Source organism: Lotus japonicus, chromosome 1 (genome assembly GCF_012489685.1).
Source record: "Lotus japonicus ecotype B-129 chromosome 1, LjGifu_v1.2".
In the NCBI taxonomy this organism is placed as follows: Eukaryota; Viridiplantae; Streptophyta; class Magnoliopsida; order Fabales; family Fabaceae; genus Lotus; species Lotus japonicus.
This window is the reverse complement of record NC_080041.1, coordinates 9828855-9846205: the sequence shown is the minus strand read 5'-3', so window position 1 is coordinate 9846205 and position 17351 is coordinate 9828855. Positions and strand designations below refer to the sequence as shown.

At 35.2% G+C, this 17351-nt stretch overlaps 2 protein-coding genes and 1 long non-coding RNA gene across 3 annotated transcripts; 2 read left to right on the top strand and 1 right to left on the bottom strand.

Annotated features, from left to right (window-relative positions):
- Positions 1–3240: 3240 nt before the first annotated feature.
- Positions 3241–9931, top strand: LOC130733519 (uncharacterized). The gene is made up of 9 exons (XM_057585738.1): positions 3241–3291; positions 3472–3637; positions 4188–4541; positions 4809–4880; positions 7261–7364; positions 7449–7524; positions 8802–8878; positions 8978–9433; positions 9522–9931. Exons 3-8 carry the CDS (start codon positions 4379–4381, stop codon positions 9371–9373), a joined length of 888 nt encoding a protein of 295 aa, XP_057441721.1. The 5' UTR covers positions 3241–3291; positions 3472–3637; positions 4188–4378; the 3' UTR covers positions 9374–9433; positions 9522–9931.
- Positions 9932–10328: 397 nt separating this feature from the next.
- Positions 10329–12457, top strand: LOC130731582 (uncharacterized). The gene is made up of 2 exons (XR_009016751.1): positions 10329–10491; positions 10929–12457. It is a non-coding gene; the product is annotated as an uncharacterized LOC130731582 (long non-coding RNA).
- Positions 12458–15118: 2661 nt separating this feature from the next.
- LOC130719755 (glycine-rich cell wall structural protein-like) lies at positions 15119–17117 on the bottom strand. Its single transcript, XM_057570393.1, has 3 exons — positions 16510–17117; positions 16300–16353; positions 15119–16218 (listed from the first exon to the last, which is right to left on the bottom strand). The coding sequence occupies exons 1-3, from the start codon at positions 16604–16606 to the stop codon at positions 15119–15121; spliced, it is 1251 nt and encodes a 416-aa protein (XP_057426376.1). The 5' UTR covers positions 16607–17117.
- Positions 17118–17351: the final 234 nt, after the last annotated feature.

Here is a 17351-nt window from a genome sequence, read left to right as displayed (position 1 = left end):
GAAGAATAGAGTTCTTAAAGAAATGGTGAACGCCATGTTATCCTATTCTGGTGTGAGTGAAGGGTTTTGGGGAGAAGCCATGTTAACGGCTTGCTATTTGTTAAATAGGGTTCCTAATAAAAGGAACAAGACTACCCCATATGAACTTTGGTATAAGAAATGACCCAACTTAACATTTCTACGTGTTTGGGGTTGCAGGGCCGTGGTTAGACTCCCGGATCCTAAAAGGAAAACTTTGGGTGAAAAGGGTGTAGCTTGCATCTTCGTTGGATATGCTGAACATTCCAAAGCCTATAGGTTCTATGTTATAGAACCTAATGACTCGGTTTCTATTAACACAATTATAGAATCAAGAGATGCCATATTTGATGAGAATTGTTTTTCTTCTATACCTAGACCAAAGGACCTTATATCTAAGTCGTATGAACCTACAAAGGATGATCATTCAACTGATGTACCAAGTGAGACACTCGAACCTCGGAAAAGCAAAAGAGCTAGAAAACCTAAATCTTATGGTTCGGATTTTCAATTATATTTAGTTGAGGGATCAAAGGATCAGATTGATAATCAATACTATTATTGCTATAGTATAGAGGAGGATCCAAGAACGTATGATGAAGCTGTGAAATCTCGAGATTCTGCTTTTTGGAAAGAAGCAATTGATGAAGAGATGAGTTCTATCATGGAAAATAATACTTGGGTATTATCTGATTTACCACCAGGTTGTAAACCATTGGGTTGCAAATGGATCTTCAAAAAGAAGATGAAAGTCGATGGTACAATTGACAAGTTTAAAGCTAGATTGGTAATCCAAGGCTTTAGACAGAAGGAAGGGATTGATTACTTCGATACCTATGCTCCAGTTGCTCGTATCACTACTATTAGATTGTTGATTGCTTTAGCGGCTATTCACAATCTAGTGATCCATCAAATGGATGTCAAAACAGCATTCCTGAATGGTGATTTGGAAGAAGAAGTGTATATGAAGCAACCGGAAGGATTTGTAATGCCTGGTAATGAGCATAAGGTGTGTAAGCTAGTTAAGTCGTTGTATGGGCTGAAACAAGCTCCGAAGCAATGGCATCAAAAATTTGATGAGGTTGTTTTGTCTAGTGGTTTTATTCTAAACCAAGCTGACAAATGTGTATATAGCAAATTTGATACATCCGGTAAAAGAGTTATTATTTGTCTATATGTGGATGACATGTTGATCTTTGGCACAGACCAAAATCAAGTTGATAAAACAAAGAATTTCTTGTCATCAAAGTTCTCCATGAAGGATATGGGAGAAGCGGATGTTATTCTTGGTATTAAGATTAAACGGGAGAATAAGGGGATTGTAATTACTCAATCTCATTACATTGAGAAAATACTCAAGAAGTTTAATCATGAAAGTTGTTCTCCGGTTAGTACTCCCATGGATCCGAGTGAAAAACTTATGCCAAATACAGGTAAACCTGTGGATTAGCTCGAATATTCAAGAGCTATAGGCTCTTTGATGTATGCTATGATTAGCACTAGACCGGATATTGCTTTTGCGGTTGGAAAGTTGAGCAGATTTACTAGTAATCCTAGTAGACATCATTGGCATGCGATAACTAGGGTATTCAAGTACTTGAAGGGTACTATGAATTATGGATTGTCATATGTGGGATTTCCTTCGGTATTAGAGGGTTATTCGGATGCTAGTTGGATAAATAATGTTGAAGACTCATCCTCTACAAGTGGTTGGGTGTTCTTGCTTGGGGGAGGTGCCATCTCGTGGGCTTCCAAGAAGCAAACATGTATAACTAGTTCTACAATGGAATCAGAGTTTGTAGCATTTGCTGCTGCTGGTAAAGAAGCGGAATGGCTAAGAAACTTGGTATATGAGATTCCATTATGGCCTAAACCGATATCACCAATTTCTATCCGTTGTGATAGTGCTGCCACATTGGCCAAGGCTTATAGTCAAATGTACAATGGAAAGTCTAGACACTTGGGTGTTAGACATAGTATGATTAGGGAATTAATCTTGAATGGGGTGATATCCATTGAGTTTGTTCGGTCGCAACAAAACTTAGCTGACCACTTGACGAAGGGGTTAGCTAGAGACTTAGTGAAGAAGTCGGTAATTGGAATGGGATTAAAGTCCATTTAAATCTACTACCTGTGTTATACCCAATTCCCTTCTAATACAACGTTAGAAGCTAAATTCAATGTGGAAAGATCATAGTTAGAGATTGGAGCACTTGTGTTTATCTTCCCAAGGTATGTGCTCAGACCTGCAAGTGATGGCTAGGTTGAAGTATATCTTCTTAATGGTTCTTTTGGAAAATTGTAAATGCAGGTGCAAGATTAAAAGGATCACCTATGTAAGCATGAAGTTTTGCCGCTTCAAGAAGCTTGGACTTGGCTTCCTATATGCTTATTAATGGATAAGGACACATGGCTTGTAAAGTGTCAAGTATGAATAGTAGAGTGTTGTAGAAACATATGTGTACAGTATCTTTAGATATTCAAATGGGTTGACGGGTTCAATCTTTAAGACACCCCGATTCTCGAGTATTTGGAATGTGTATTTGTACTAAAGTGGAAATTCAATCGCAAGATATTTTCATTTATGCATTTGTTTGATCGTTATATCTGTGTGTTATAAACTGAGTAGATCAAGGATTACACTAAAATGGGGGGGGGGGATTTGTTGGTGATTTTAGAATCATCAATGTATTTTAGTAGTAATGTGATCTACTATAGGCTGATGTAATTACGCGTTAGGCTCGGAATCGAGTTAGGTTAGTGCGGAGTGCACGCTCGGTGAGCCAACGCATAATTGACCGCGAATACGAACCGGGGTCCAAGGGGCGGAGCCCCTGGCTGGGGTTCAGCGGGCGGGGTGCGGGGCAGCGCCCCGTTCGAAATTTTTTCTGAACGTTGGTGACCCTAGTTTGAAAAATTGTGACTTTTCGGAACAATCGTGATCATTCGTGCAGACACAACCTTCTATATAAGGTTGCTTGCAGCCTAAGGAAAAAACACAGAAAACCAGAAACAGTATTCTGAAACAGAAATTCGAACAACACAACATCTCTCTACTTTCTTTATCTGTTCTCTTGTGCCAAGAAACAGATTGATTGTCAAGCATTATCCCAACAAAGATTTCGTGAACCCAGGCAATTACAGGGTCGAAATAATTTGTTCGGAAAGTGAACGCTCACGATTCTTGACTTTATCCAGGATTATCACACCCTGTTTTCTAACAGATATGTCAGACAGACAGTGTTCCTTTTCTTTCTCACTTCTAACACCTAGGTAACTTGCCTTGTATTCTACTTGACTATACTATGTGTATGCATCATGTTTGATTGTACTTGTCTTTCAAGAGTAACATTTATGTTATTGATTATTTTTCTGTAAATCTTGAATGAGATTATTCTTTAACATTTACTTATAGTTAAGTAAATCGTTGACCTTGACCTTATCCTTTTGCAGTTACATTCACACTCCTATTACTTCAGGACGAAAACAAGTTCCCAAGTTGATGCAGGCTTGAGTCTTCTGTTGCACTGAGTAGAGTGTTTTCTGCAAAGCTTACTTGTTCTCTCACTGAATGCAGAAGTAGTTTGATCATGAATGCAAAGGGGCATAAATTTGTGAGGTTCGGTTCCTCAATCCTGGTGTTGCTTTGCTACACATATTGATAATTTTTTCTTTTTGTACTCTTTGGACAGAAACTTAGAACCTCATGTCACGTGTTGCCTCTATCTGTAATTTAATACATTGCTTCTGCTTCAGTTATTTACTTCCTCTATTCAGAAAAGGCTCATCTTATTGACATGTTTTGAAAAATTAACAAAGTTGTCTTAAAAGCTGCAATGACCTATGACAGATTGCTGCCAAATTTTGCAATTGGTTATTCAATTTACAATGATGCAACTATAGTTAAAGGGGTAATACTCATATATTTATAAGATAAATATTATGCTTACTTGCTTAGTGTTTGCTTAGATACCAGTTGAACGATCTTTATCTCAATACATAAGAAGAATTTGGTTCACTTTTGGCCTCAAAGTGAGTACTAACGTCCATTTGCAATGGTGTTAATAGATATCCAATTAGTTATGATGTTTATAATTGTTGAAAAAACTAATTGATGCTAACGTATATACCTGACATACTTAACTAAGTTTATATCTCTCACAATCCAGGTTTGGGGACTGGAAATCAGAGTCATCTTTTAGTATAGAGCAGGAAGGTTCTGTAAACAATGGATATCACAAGAGAAAAGGCATACCGAGTGTAAGTGCTATTTTGAAGAGTATTGGAAGAAGACTCGAGAGTGGAACAGAGAAAGTGAAAAGCTTGAGAAGACATTCTGCTGCTGTCCATCCTTTAAGTGATGGAAAGACAAAAAAAGCCGACTTCTGGGTGCAATAATCTTGATCCTCAAGGGTCAATGCTTCAGAAATGGAATAAAATATTTGTAATCACATGTGTGATGGCAGTTTCTGTGGATCCGATGTTCTTTTACATTCCAGTGATTGTTGGTAAAAACAAGAGTGGTAATGGTGGAAGCTGCTTATCTATTTGCTCTTATCTGACATGTTAAGTTATGCATGAATAGTTGTGAAGGGATAATCCCATTGAGCATAAAAGTCCTTAAAAGATTTTTTTAGTAAGAACAGGATGATCAGGACTTCAGAAGCTAAATATTACATTCTCATTTAATAGCAGAAAACCCAGAGAATATTACAAATAAAAATAAATAAGCTAAATAGAGCTTCCAGTTCCTCTATACTTCTCATTCCAAATATATATTTGATCTGCAGGTATGAAGACATTCTTCTATCCCTGTGAAACATTTTCAAAGATTGCTACTATTGCAAAAAACAGACCCATATGTAAGTTAGTTATAATGTATTCTGTTAGCATTAAAGTGACGAGTCTATATATAGTGTTTCTTGCAAACAAAGGCAGAATTTATGTAAATCAAGTTGATATTGATATTAACATCATACTATCCCTTAGATTTGGTAGCCAATACTTATTCAATTGACAGAAATTGAAATTTTGCTTAATTTCTATTAAATGATAAACTTATGAATCAGTGGTGCATTAAATGCTTTAGTTTTCTGTTTCATTCTAACTGGCCTAATTTTCTATTAGTATAGTGCTTTCGTGCTTTTCCTACTGTTTGGTTATTTGGAATGGCTCGTGGTGGGCTTGTGAAATTCAGATTGGGGTATAGGCACTTTGGAATGACATTTAGTGGTGTTGGAGCTTGTTTGTATTTGAAGTTGCAAGTATATGTAATTCTCTGGTCTGTGTGTACTGTTTTCCTGGTTTTTCTGGTTTGGCTTCTTTTTTCTGGTTTCTTTTTTCTCTTATTTCTCCTCTCTTTTCTATTAAGGGTTGGAGTACCCCTTGTACTCCCTTTTAATGCAATGTTTGGCTTATCAAAAAAAAAAATTACTAAATTTATTGCTTTGCATTTAATGAGCCTACCCAATATTAGTACTATCTTTGTGCTTGGAAAAGATAGTCAAATATTATTACTAAATTAATCAATCTTTTTAGATGACCTTACCTACATTGTCCAAAAAATTTTACTTAGTTGTGTGGTAAATTTTCTTCATTTCATGATGACAACTCCTATTGTCAAGATTGCCTATCTGTGAAGAGAAATCCGTTGCTTTTTTTTTTCTAAACATACATTAACTTACATTTTAGATGAAGATTTCTAAATATAAACACACTATAGCTAGGTGAAACAAGATTGGTTTGAACCAAAGTTCCTCTCACTCTAATCTATTCTTGAATATCTCCCAGCCTTGACACTGTGTATGTTTCTCTTCTATTTGGTCTTATAGCATGTTTTTTCCTTCAACTTCCAGATCAATTCTTTATTTATGCAAAAATATTATAGATTATTATATTTTGTCAAGTATCAACAAAAATATTATAGTTTAGTTTTTTTTATGAAAACAAGTGTTATTTATTTCTTGCTGGTGTTAAATCAGTATATTTTGTTAGTAGCTACACATTGATTTGGTTGGAACTATCTCAAAAGATCAAAGTTTGAATATTTTGGATCTCTACACGGCATGGCCTCTCCTTTTAGAGGTTTGATCTATTATTTATTTGTGTTATTTAAGTATTACTTAGTCCCATTCCTTTCTTTATATGTTCCTATATCTGCAATTAAGTTTTTAACCTGTGATTTTTTAGTAACTTCATTTTGCTCACTGTTAATTTATTTCATACTAATCTTTTAATTCCTTTTTTTTGTGCTGATCGTATCTAAGAATGATCGATTTTTTTTCTTTCTATATTTACCTATTTAACATCTTAGACTCCAGTTTTCTATAGTAGTTGTTTAAACATATTTCTTAATTGCACTAATTGTGTGCTCCTGTTTATTTTGACTAATTTGTAGATATTACCAATGAAATTCATTACTCAAGTTGTGTACAAGGGAATAGTAGTAGTAGTAGTAGTATAACTTTTTTCTGAATATTTCTTTTTCAATTTTTAATTGATTATTTGTTAACTAAATTTGGTTAATTTTAAAAATTTATGAGTTGTTGATATTTTGCATACTATGAACAGGATCAAATGAGAGCAGGGGCAAAAGGATATGTATTGTACTATTGTTTCTTAATCACATTCAGTAGTTCCACATATGGGTTGGGGATGGGGATGGGTTGGGGTGGGGAGGTCCAGGGTTCAATCTTTAGAGGGTGTAATTTATCTTTCCGATGTACCAAAGAAAAGATTTATAATTTCAACCTTTGTACATTTCTAACAAAAACTATAACATTGTCATTGTATTGAAGTTATATTGAAAAAAAAAATGTAAAACACATTTGTATACATATTAAAGTTCATAATCGGTTTATTGTCATCTATTTGTCGGCTAAGCCACATTTGTTACGTTATTCATATGTGAGTTAATTTATTCAATTTAATAAACTAAATAAATAAATATGATTAATCGTAGAATTGCTCGTTCGTGCTCTTCATTATCTTCATGACTAATATAGAATATATAATTTACACATTACATAACTCAAGACAAACAGTTATGACTGTCATGATATTGAGAACTTTACTCTTAGGATCAGTTCCCAAGTATTGCAAATACGGAACTGTAATGACGTAACAAATTCATTTAATGCTGAAAACTTATTTTCATATTTTGTTGTGTTCTCTTGCTGGTTTTAATGGCTAGATCATTGAATCCCCTTCGTTCCATATGCATTGGGATCGATCCTAAAAAAGATACTTGGAGAGTGAAGGTTCGGGTTCTTCGTGTTTGGGATATGTTTCCAGTTGGTGAACCCTCAAAACCTTACGTTATCCATGTTGTGCTTATTGATGTAGAGGTTGTATAACATTGCTGTCATTTGTTTGAAGTTAGTCATGCTATAGTTTCTACATGTATATGACGCTTAATTTCTGTTTTACAGGGTGTGAAAATTGAGGGCATCATTAAGAAAGCCTTTTTGCCCAATTGTTTGCGTTCTGGCGTCGCCATTCTGATAGGTACGCCAAGGAACAACCTTTTTTGTTGGTTTTATGTTATTAATCAATTTATTGCTTACATTGAAGTAATATTCTTCCTTAACCCTAATTTGTATGCTGCATGTTCAAAGTAAAATTGCATGTGTATTTGATGTTGAGGTGTTGATTCGCTGTAGATTTTGCATGTTAAAATTGGCATAGGCTTTATGCTTCTGAACCAAAGTCAGGATCAGATATGTTTCAAATTCAGTCTTTGATGTGTAGCATTTTGAAATTGTGGTTAGATTGTTAGTTTATCTGTATAATTAATTTTCCATTTGATTTCGTGAATTGCTTGATTTTTGACAGTTTCGTATGATGGAAGTGTTTAAACTGAATTAGTTACTAATTCGAACTATTTTTGTCAGTTGGACTGCCCTGCCTATTCAAAGATTGTGTGGTATATTGTGATGTGTGGAAGTGTCTTTAGTTCATGAAAAACTCTTTTTTGATAGGCAGAATGGCACAGAAGCTAGAGCAAAGAGGGATGGATAATTTATGATATGTGATAATGAATAGCTTAATTAGATTATGTTCTCTATTACAGAGTTAGGAGATGGAGTTACTTTTTGTATCTGTTTTAAGATCTTATTTTGTAGCTTTGTTACGAACCTGTTGGTCACATTACACAGAATACAAAAATGAAACCACTCAAAATGGTTGAGGCCAATGTATAAAAGATTATTTATTTGGTTGTTTTTGTCAACACTGGTGGTAGATGGAATTTATAGATCTGACATGTTTCTTAATTGCTATCTTAAAGGAATACTATCATGTGTGCGTGTGTATAGAGTAAGAAGAGATAAAATTTACCTCTATTACCTCTTCTCATTCACCTACACATTCACATGATGTACTCTTTCTATTCATTAGTTTCTAACTTAACAGATATTTAATGGAGCTATTGGTCTAATTAATCACAAGCAATCTTTTGTAGTTTAGTTATTATTGAAGAAATTTGAATATTTGGACATGTTGCCGTGTCCATTAACCAAAGTGAATAATTTGTTGTTCTACCTATTAGTGATTTAGTTGTAGCTTCATTAATTGTACTCACCTAATGCTTGATATGGAGATTTTCTCATATAATGTTAGGACTTAGACTTGATATCGTATTTGGGCTTTGATTCTTCAATATTTCCCACTTGATCTATTTGAGTTTTGAAATTGGATTTATCTCTTATGTTATAGTTAATATTTGACCCTTATTCCATTTTTCTATTTTACATTTAGAGGTTGTCATCGGTTTTTTTGTGTAGTTACTATGCATCAGTACACCTTAAGAAGTTCTAAGTCTAAGCAACAGATTTTTGCCAGAGTATTTCATCCGGAGGAGGTAACTATGAAATTTGTTTTTTATGTTTGGAGTGAGATGAAAATATTGGACACTGATCGTATTTTTTTCTTTTTATGTTTATCTTTGTGGAATATTCAGGTGTATATTGTTGTACCAAGACAATTCTTGAATGATTTTGAAGAAAGTCTCTCTAAATATGTTGAATTAGTGGATCCTGTAGGGAATAAATTATGTGTTAGCTTTTATTTTGATCGTGATGAACCAAGATTTGGTGCTAATATTTCAGAGTTACGAACTGTGCACCAAATACAGGGAAGTGTGATAATTTGTTTTATTTATCTTGGTGATAGTAGATTTGACATCCAAATTAGTGATCTGAACTTGTTTGAGATTGAGTATAGGAAAAGAACTGCTCATGTTGCAGCTAATGTTGCAAGTTCAAGTCATCTGAATTTTCATGAAGTAGATGGTTCGGTTATAAATTTAATTAGTGATGATGATTCTGAGAATGAAGTTGAAGATATTGTGAATTAGGAGATGTTAATTTGGTCAGTTGATCTCACTGCTGATCTCATTATTCCCCGTCATCATCTGGTTCGTTTTCTTTTTTTGGAATTTTGTGATTTAATTTTTAGTATTACTATTTTTTCTTTACTTATGCAGTGAAATTAAAATTTTGCAGATTATTCCTGATTATATTCAGGAAAAGGTTTTCAACGACATGAGTCCAGAAATCAATGTACTTCTTCCAGATGGTTCTTGGACTAGATGAGAAATCGTCTGGTACTCACTTAGTGAGGGGGTAAGTGAATCTGGGAGTATGGGTGTCATTTTTGGGCGGTGGTATGAGTTCTATAAGGAAACATTTTTCAGACTTGGAAATTCCGTTGCAAGACACAAGATGCAGCTATGGAAAATGGTTCTTCTCAATTTTTACAGAGTTGCTGTTTTGACGGAGTAATTTAACATCAAAAGTTACATCTTTTTGTTCTTTTTTTGTACTACATAATATAACATGATGTGGTTGTAAACATCACTTGAACGGTGCTACTTTATTTGTTCACTGTGAATGGTTGTTTATTTTGTCTATAACTATATCATTTTTTTTTACCTTAGGTTTGATTCTCTCTATTTTCATGGGTAATTTAAGACACTATATTTTTGTCATCTATCCATGAAGAGCTAAATACTATTCCTTGATTAACATAGTCAACAAGGACTTTTATTGTATTTTCTGCTATTGAATCTATATACATTTTTTAAATTAAAACGAGTTTGTTTTATATTTCAGATTAATAATTATATAATCATTTTAAATAATTAAATGTTTATGTATTATCTAATATACACTAAAGTTAAAAAATAATTAAATATCACCTATCTTTTCATAGTTGAAAACATTATTAATATTAATTACCATAGGTATGTAAATAAATCTATTTATTTTATAAATTATTGAATTAAAAATTATAACTCATAGAATCGCTCGTCCGTGCATGGCACGGCAACGGGCTATCTCCCACTCCCAGTTTCAAACACGCACGCTTCATCCCTTTCATCTGTGTGGGTTCTTCTCCCACAAGAGTTGCGACTTTGAGTCCCTTCTCTGTTAGTTTTAACGTCCCGTCATCCTTTCCATTCAAGCTTCAAAGGTAATTTCACTTCTCCCTCCTTTGTTTTCTCTTCATCTTCAGGTTAGAAATTTATGTACAATTTCAACTTTTTATGCTCAATTTTGTGTGGAAATCATATTGTAGTAATGATGAAAGAGTTGCATGTTGGCTGGGATAATTTGTTGTTATATGGATAGGAATTGTGAAGTGACAGATTATGCATGTTAGGTGTTTGAAATAATTACCCTTTCAATTCTAGAGTATCTTGACTTGGGAAGTAAAAGGAACACTTGGATAAAATTCTAAATTTCACCGTTGAGGTCTGAGTTCATTGAATTTATTATGTTTTAACAACATGGAACAGTGACGCATATCGTCTCTTACAAAGCCAATATGATAGTATCTCTTGACAACATGTTGAACTTTAACTGATTGTTCTTGTTTTTTTTTTTTCGTTGTCTTCAATACTCCTGCAGATGTCAGGATAAAGGAAACAGGGAGCACGTTCAAGTGGAGAGTGGTTCTGTTCAGATAAGAAGAAGGAATTTTATACCAGCTTGGTCACCAAAGAAGTTATACCTGAGAGGTATTTCGTTTTGCCGTTAAGCGGACCCCCCCCAATTTGCAAGAGTGATTCAAGAGAGAGGTTGGCAAACACTTGCTGGAAAACAAAAAATTGGGTTGAGAGGATATGGTAAAGGAGTTCTATGCTAATGCTCGGGTTGTTGACGCCCTTGGTGAGTTTGAAGAACCTATCTACACATCGTGGTACAGAGGAACCAAAGTAGATTATAGTCCTCAAGTCATCCATGAACTTCTAGAGCTTCCTACCGCAGACCCGTTTCAAGGAAAAAAATTGTCCTATCATGAATTGTTAGAGCAACCTCCACTTGCGTTAATTCTCGAGAGCATAGCTATACATGGAGTTATTTGGGAACCAGATTCGGCGGGACCAAACAGATATATTTTAAGGAACCACTTGAAGCATGATACGAGAGTTTGGTCACAATTTGTGTTGGACACTGTCATCCCTTCATCCCATCATGTGGATCTCAGGCTTAATGAGTCCGTATTTTTACACTGTATTGTGCAGAATTGTTCTATTGATGTGGCTCGAATCATCTCCTACAGAATTTATGAAGTTGCTCTGTCCAATACCAAGCCACGCTTGCCCTTTCCTAATTTGATCACTCGGTTAGTCAAAAATAGTGGAGTGAGGATTGCAATCAAGAATCAAGTCAAGCAGTGCATCGATTTGACGGACAGGAAGGTCACAGGAATGATATAAAAGGCTGGAGAATGCCATGATGAATTTCGTGAGGAGTTGAGGATGAAAGTGCTTGTGAGGCAATAACAGGAAGCCGCCAATGCATCCCCAGGTCAGATCATGCAGTTTGATCCAAAGGAGATATTTGGTGCCATAGGTACTGTACTCCGTCGGGTGGATGCTATGCATAGAAATACAGAGAGAGATTGGAAGAGCAAGGATACGCCATATGCTGATTTTGAGTATCCTCTCCCACATGGCAGCTTGGAAAAGATGCTGATGCAGATGAGCTTAGATGTTGATCCGCCTCATACGGATGCAGCGGGAGCAGACACTGATGATGATGATCCGAATGGATCAGATTGAGGGAGTTCTAAACTCTTTCTTTTATTTTATTCTTAGTATTCGTTTTGAGTTTCACTTTTCTTAGTTGGAGTCTTGCATCATAGTCTAGTGTGTTAATTGAGTCTGCATCCGCCATTTAGTTTCTATTTCAGTTTATCATGTTTGTGTGAAGTTGAAACCCTTGGTTATTATCTCTCATATGCTTAACGTCTCAAGTGGTTGTAACTCTAGCTAAATGCCTTATTTTCAAAAGTTTTCGATATTCTTGTTCTGTGAAGTTATTGGGACATGGCATATTGTTGAGAGAGATGAGTGATTCTGGGTTTGAGTGATGAATCACTGGGTGGTGCTGATCTGAATTCATTGGGGGTTCATTATTTTACCCCTTGTTTTTGCTGAGCGTCGAGTGTTCTCTATTGATTCCTGACTTACCTGCACTTGTCTGGTTCTGCTTTGAAATGCATGTTAAAGTGATAGTGGTGTGCTTGTGACTGGTATGAGATTCTTAGGCATTTTTTTTCTGGCTTTCAGATATTGTTTCAGTTAATTCTTAGTTGCCCAAGTTGAGCTTAATTGTGATATTTTCTTGGTCCCAAAAGAGCAAATCATAACATGTGTGTGCAAAGGTTCCCTTTCTCTCCTCTTGCAAACATGTGTGTGCAAACATAATGGTAATTTTAATTTTACCTAAAAAGATTGATGCTTTATGAAGAAATTGGTCTGTAACGTTTAATTTTACCTCAAATGATTTATAATTTGCCCAGAAATTTATAAACCTCGTTGATATATCTTTGCACCGAAACTTATCTTTACATCAAATTGAACTTTAACCTCTCATCTCCTGGAACGGTTGAAATTGATCTTATCATCGATTTGATGCTTTGGGCAGAATATTGGAATGCTATTGCAGAAAAGAAAGTTAGGAGAGACAACGATGGAAAATAGAAAAGTGGTGAAAGGGATAATTTTGTCAATTTAAAAGTTTAATGAGTGTGTTCTGTTCTGTTCCCATTCGTTCCGCCTTTTTTAGGGAACCAAAATGTCCCGTAGGAGGCTTTTGTCCCGTTCTGTTCTATCTTAAAAACATAACAAACACAAAACATAACTCATTTGTCATGTTCCTTTCTCTTCCCACCTGTGTACCAAACACTACCATAATGTATTAGATTATCCATCCGCAGTTGCCGATGTTAGAATTACTTGTCGAGAAATCTTCTATATATATATGTAAAGCTCACTTGAGTTTTTACATTAATTACATATTGTGGTTATCATTTAATGATTTTTTTAAATATTGCTACTTTTATATTTTTTTATCAAGTAATTATTTATTATAATAGAGTAATTTTCCTAATTAAATACATATATGATATATAAATTAAATATATTAAAAACAAATTAATAAAATTATAAGGTATATTTAAAATATTATGCATATCATATTTATTATAAAAAAATAAAAGAATAACTCAAATAAATTCATTTTTCAAAATAGTTTAATTTTGAAATTTTTGGTTGATAATAATTATAATTTATATTAAAAATATGATTTTGGTAATAATATTTAATATGATTTTTACATAAATATGGACATATTGCACTAACTTTCCCTGAGGTTTATTATTGTTGCACTCACCTATAATAGGAAAAAAAAAAGTAGTATACAATAAAGTGTTTAATGAACTTCCTAAATGCAATTATATTTGGTATACTTAAAATTTTTCTTAATTGATAAAAAATAAAAATTATTCTTAACCAACTTCCACTTATTTTTATCTTTATATTCAAAGTAGACGAGCTTATGAAGTTTTTTAACTAAGTCTTTACAATTTTTGTTAGTTTTTTAGCCACATGTATCATCTACTGAGGAAACCATGTTCTACTCGAGTGTGATTAAAGTCAAAGGTCTCCCATAGAGTACAGTTCTTAATGATCGAACCATAGGATTAAAGAGTTAATTTTAACCACTATGATAGATATACATCAGATAGAACGATTTGTGTTTGTAAATTGCACTTATAAAGTTTTTTCAATTTTTTACTATCTTCAAAATTGTAAAAAGTTTATATTGAATAAGATAAATTATTATTTGTCATCGAATGATAGCTCAAGTGGCAAGAGCTAGAGGACATGTGGGTAGGGTAGGGGAGGTCAAAATATCAATCCATGAAAGGTGCAATATATCTTTCTGATGTACCAAAAAGATAAACTATTATCTTAATTCATTTATCAACTAATTAAATTACAAAATATAATTTCTTACAAACTGCATATTAACTAATTAAATGCTTATTAAACAATAAAGAATATAATTTTTTATATGCATCACTAAAAATATTTTTCATAATTAAACTTTTTCTATACCATTGTTCCCATAAAAATTCAATTGCAAACATTGCTTTCAAGGTGAAAACATGCATAAAAGTAAGAGAGAAACATCATTTTGCACAAAACAGAAACTAAGTTATTCAACTCTAATTATATATTTCCCTCCTTTTACTTATTATAAAGAGTGTACTATTATGAAAACATATGATCACAAAATGAATTGAAAATTAATTTTAGTAAGCAACATAAAATATTTTTTAATATACTAAAAAATTAGTTTACAATAAATATTTTATTAAACTTTATCAATGTAATTACATTTCATATATTTATCTTATTTTTAATTATCTACTTAACAATACATTTGCTATATTATTACATATACGAAGATAAATTTAACATATAACTTAAAAAAAAAACCGTGCAACGCACGGGTTTAATTTCTAGTAAAATGTATTACTCGATGATTATTAATCACATGATTCTTTTTAAATATTTGATTCTCTTTAACTTTTCAAACGGATACATAGTTTCACTATTGTTTTCTTTAAGGATATTCAAGATAGAAGATAAATGGAGCAGTGAAACCAAATATTTCATTACTTTAATACATCCAAAGCTACATTTATGTTTGATAAAGAACTATTTAAGCTTGGATTTTGGTTCCACATTAACAACCCATTGTTTTCCTTTATTCTGATTAACATAGCCTTTATTACCAAGTTTTCAATATCCTCCCCCTTCTCCTTTTCCACTATGTCCTTTATGGCCATGGTGGCGATGATGGCGGCCAGATACTTTATGATTACCATTTCCCCCATATCCTCCCCCGCCACTTCCTCCTCCGCCTCCGCCTCCGCCTCCACCACTTCCACCACTTCCTCCGGCGCTTCCACCACTGCCGTAACCTCCCCCTCCACTTCCACCACCTTCACCACCACTTCCACCACTTCCGCCTTCGCTTCCACCACCACAACTTCCACCTACGCTTCCTCCACCACTTCCCCCGATTCCTCCGCTTCCACCACCATAGCCGCCTCCACCACTTCCCCCACTCCCTCCACTTTCACCACCACTTGCACCTCCGCTTCCGCCACCACTTTCACCTCCACCACCAGCACTTCCTCCGCTTCCACCACCACCATAACCCACTCCACCACTTCCTCCGCCTCCACCACCGCCTCCACTGCTTCCTCCACCTTCACCACCACCTCCTGCACTTCCACCACCACCTCCACTGCTCCCTCCACCCTCACTACCACCTCCCCCACTTCCTCCACTCCCACCGCCATAACCTCCTCCACCACCTTCACTGCCACCTCCTTCGCTTCCACCACCAGCTCCTCCACTACCACCATGACCCCCTCCTCCACTTCCACCACCACCACTGCCTCCGCCTCCACCAGCAGAACCACCACCACCACCGCTTCCTCCACCACCCGAACTACCACTACCAGATCCACCACCACCATAATCCCCTCCTCCACTTCCACCACCACTACTGCCTCCACTTCCACCAGCACCACCACCGCTTCCTCCACCACCCGAACTACCACCACCAGATCCACCATAACCCCCTCCTCCACTTCCACCACTGGCTCCGCCTTCACCAGCACCACCGCCACCACCGCCACCACCGCTCGAACTACCACCGCCACCATAACCCCCTCCTTCACTTCCACCGCCACTACTTCCTCCGCCACCACCAGCGCCACCGCTTTCTCCACCGCCCGAACTACCACCACCATATCCGCCGCTGCCGCCTCCTATACTTCCTTTGCAGTTTGTATGATAAGCTTCCATGTTCAACTTCTCACCATTTGCAGCTGTGTAATGTTATGTAATTAACTTAGCATAATGTCACCAAAATTAAAATAAACCATTAGATGAGAAACGAAAATACTTACAAATTTCTTGCTTGCGATCACACCCCAAGAGGCTTGCATGAATTACACGAGCAGCTTCATGAGCGACATAAAAAACATGAGCTATAAAGGTTTACCAAATGCCAGTATATACGTACAATAACATGAATGAAACTAGAATATTTTGCATAAAACATATCACTAAAAAGGTCGAGCACATATAAACAAATTAAAGATTTTTTAGGTCCATACCTCTTATCTCATCTTCAGATAGTTTGTCAGCCAAGACTAAAGAGATGAGAGCCGCAGCAAAAAGAGAACACAAGAATATAAAGGGCTTCATTTTCATATTGTTAGTGGACACAACAATACTTGAGAAAGATGAAAATACAGGTTCTATGAGACCCTTATTTATAGGGAAGGGAGAGTATTGGAGAGTTACTTGTATAACATGAGTAGGGTCTACCTCTCAACCGTCTTTTTAATAATTTTTGGCTCCTTCTTTGAGGATTTTATGACCATATTTAATTCATCTTAAAGATTTTTGGAGCTAGACGTTGATATATTTTGACTTTCTTTCTCATTTGAGTCAATTTTATTCCGGGTAATCTGCCACTTGAAGTTTGAAATTTCTCATACATTTTTAATGAATATAAATGTTGAAATAACACCTTAAGGTTTTCATGTTGCAGTGCCACCTTGAGTACGCGTGTTTATGAAAGAAAGAAACATCTCCATGGATCTCCACATGTCACATGCAAAAGAGTTTCTCTGTATTCAATGTTATAGGAGAATATACAGAGGGAGAAAATGTAAAGAACACATAAAGAGTGATCCATAGTCAAGAGTGGAGATTTTGAGACTCGGGGAAATGAATGTTAATTTAATTCCACGTGATCCACCGCTTCAAGTTTGAAATTTCTTCTCCACTATTAATGAATATAAATGTTGAAATGTCATCTTATCAAAGTTTTCATGTTGCAGTGCCACCTTGAGTACGCGTGTTCATGAAAGATAAAGATCTCCATGAACTTCCGCACATTGTCTACATAAGAGTTCTCTGTATTCAATGTTGTAGAAAATTAAAGAGAGAG

Coding starts and splice junctions, on each gene's coding strand:
- LOC130733519 (XM_057585738.1), top strand. CDS start 4,379: ATGGAAAGACAAAAAAAGCCGACTTCTGGGTGCAATAATCTTGATCCT. Junction 4,881..7,260: donor TGCAAAAAACAGACCCATAT/GTAAGTTAGTTA, acceptor ATCCTAAAAAAG/ATACTTGGAGAGTGAAGGTT. Junction 8,879..8,977: donor GAGTATTTCATCCGGAGGAG/GTAACTATGAAA, acceptor TGGAATATTCAG/GTGTATATTGTTGTACCAAG.
- LOC130719755 (XM_057570393.1), bottom strand. CDS start 16,606: ATGAAAATGAAGCCCTTTATATTCTTGTGTTCTCTTTTTGCTGCGGCT. Junction 16,354..16,509: donor ATCTGAAGATGAGATAAGAG/GTATGGACCTAA, acceptor TCGCTCATGAAG/CTGCTCGTGTAATTCATGCA. Junction 16,219..16,299: donor TGATCGCAAGCAAGAAATTT/GTAAGTATTTTC, acceptor AACATTACACAG/CTGCAAATGGTGAGAAGTTG.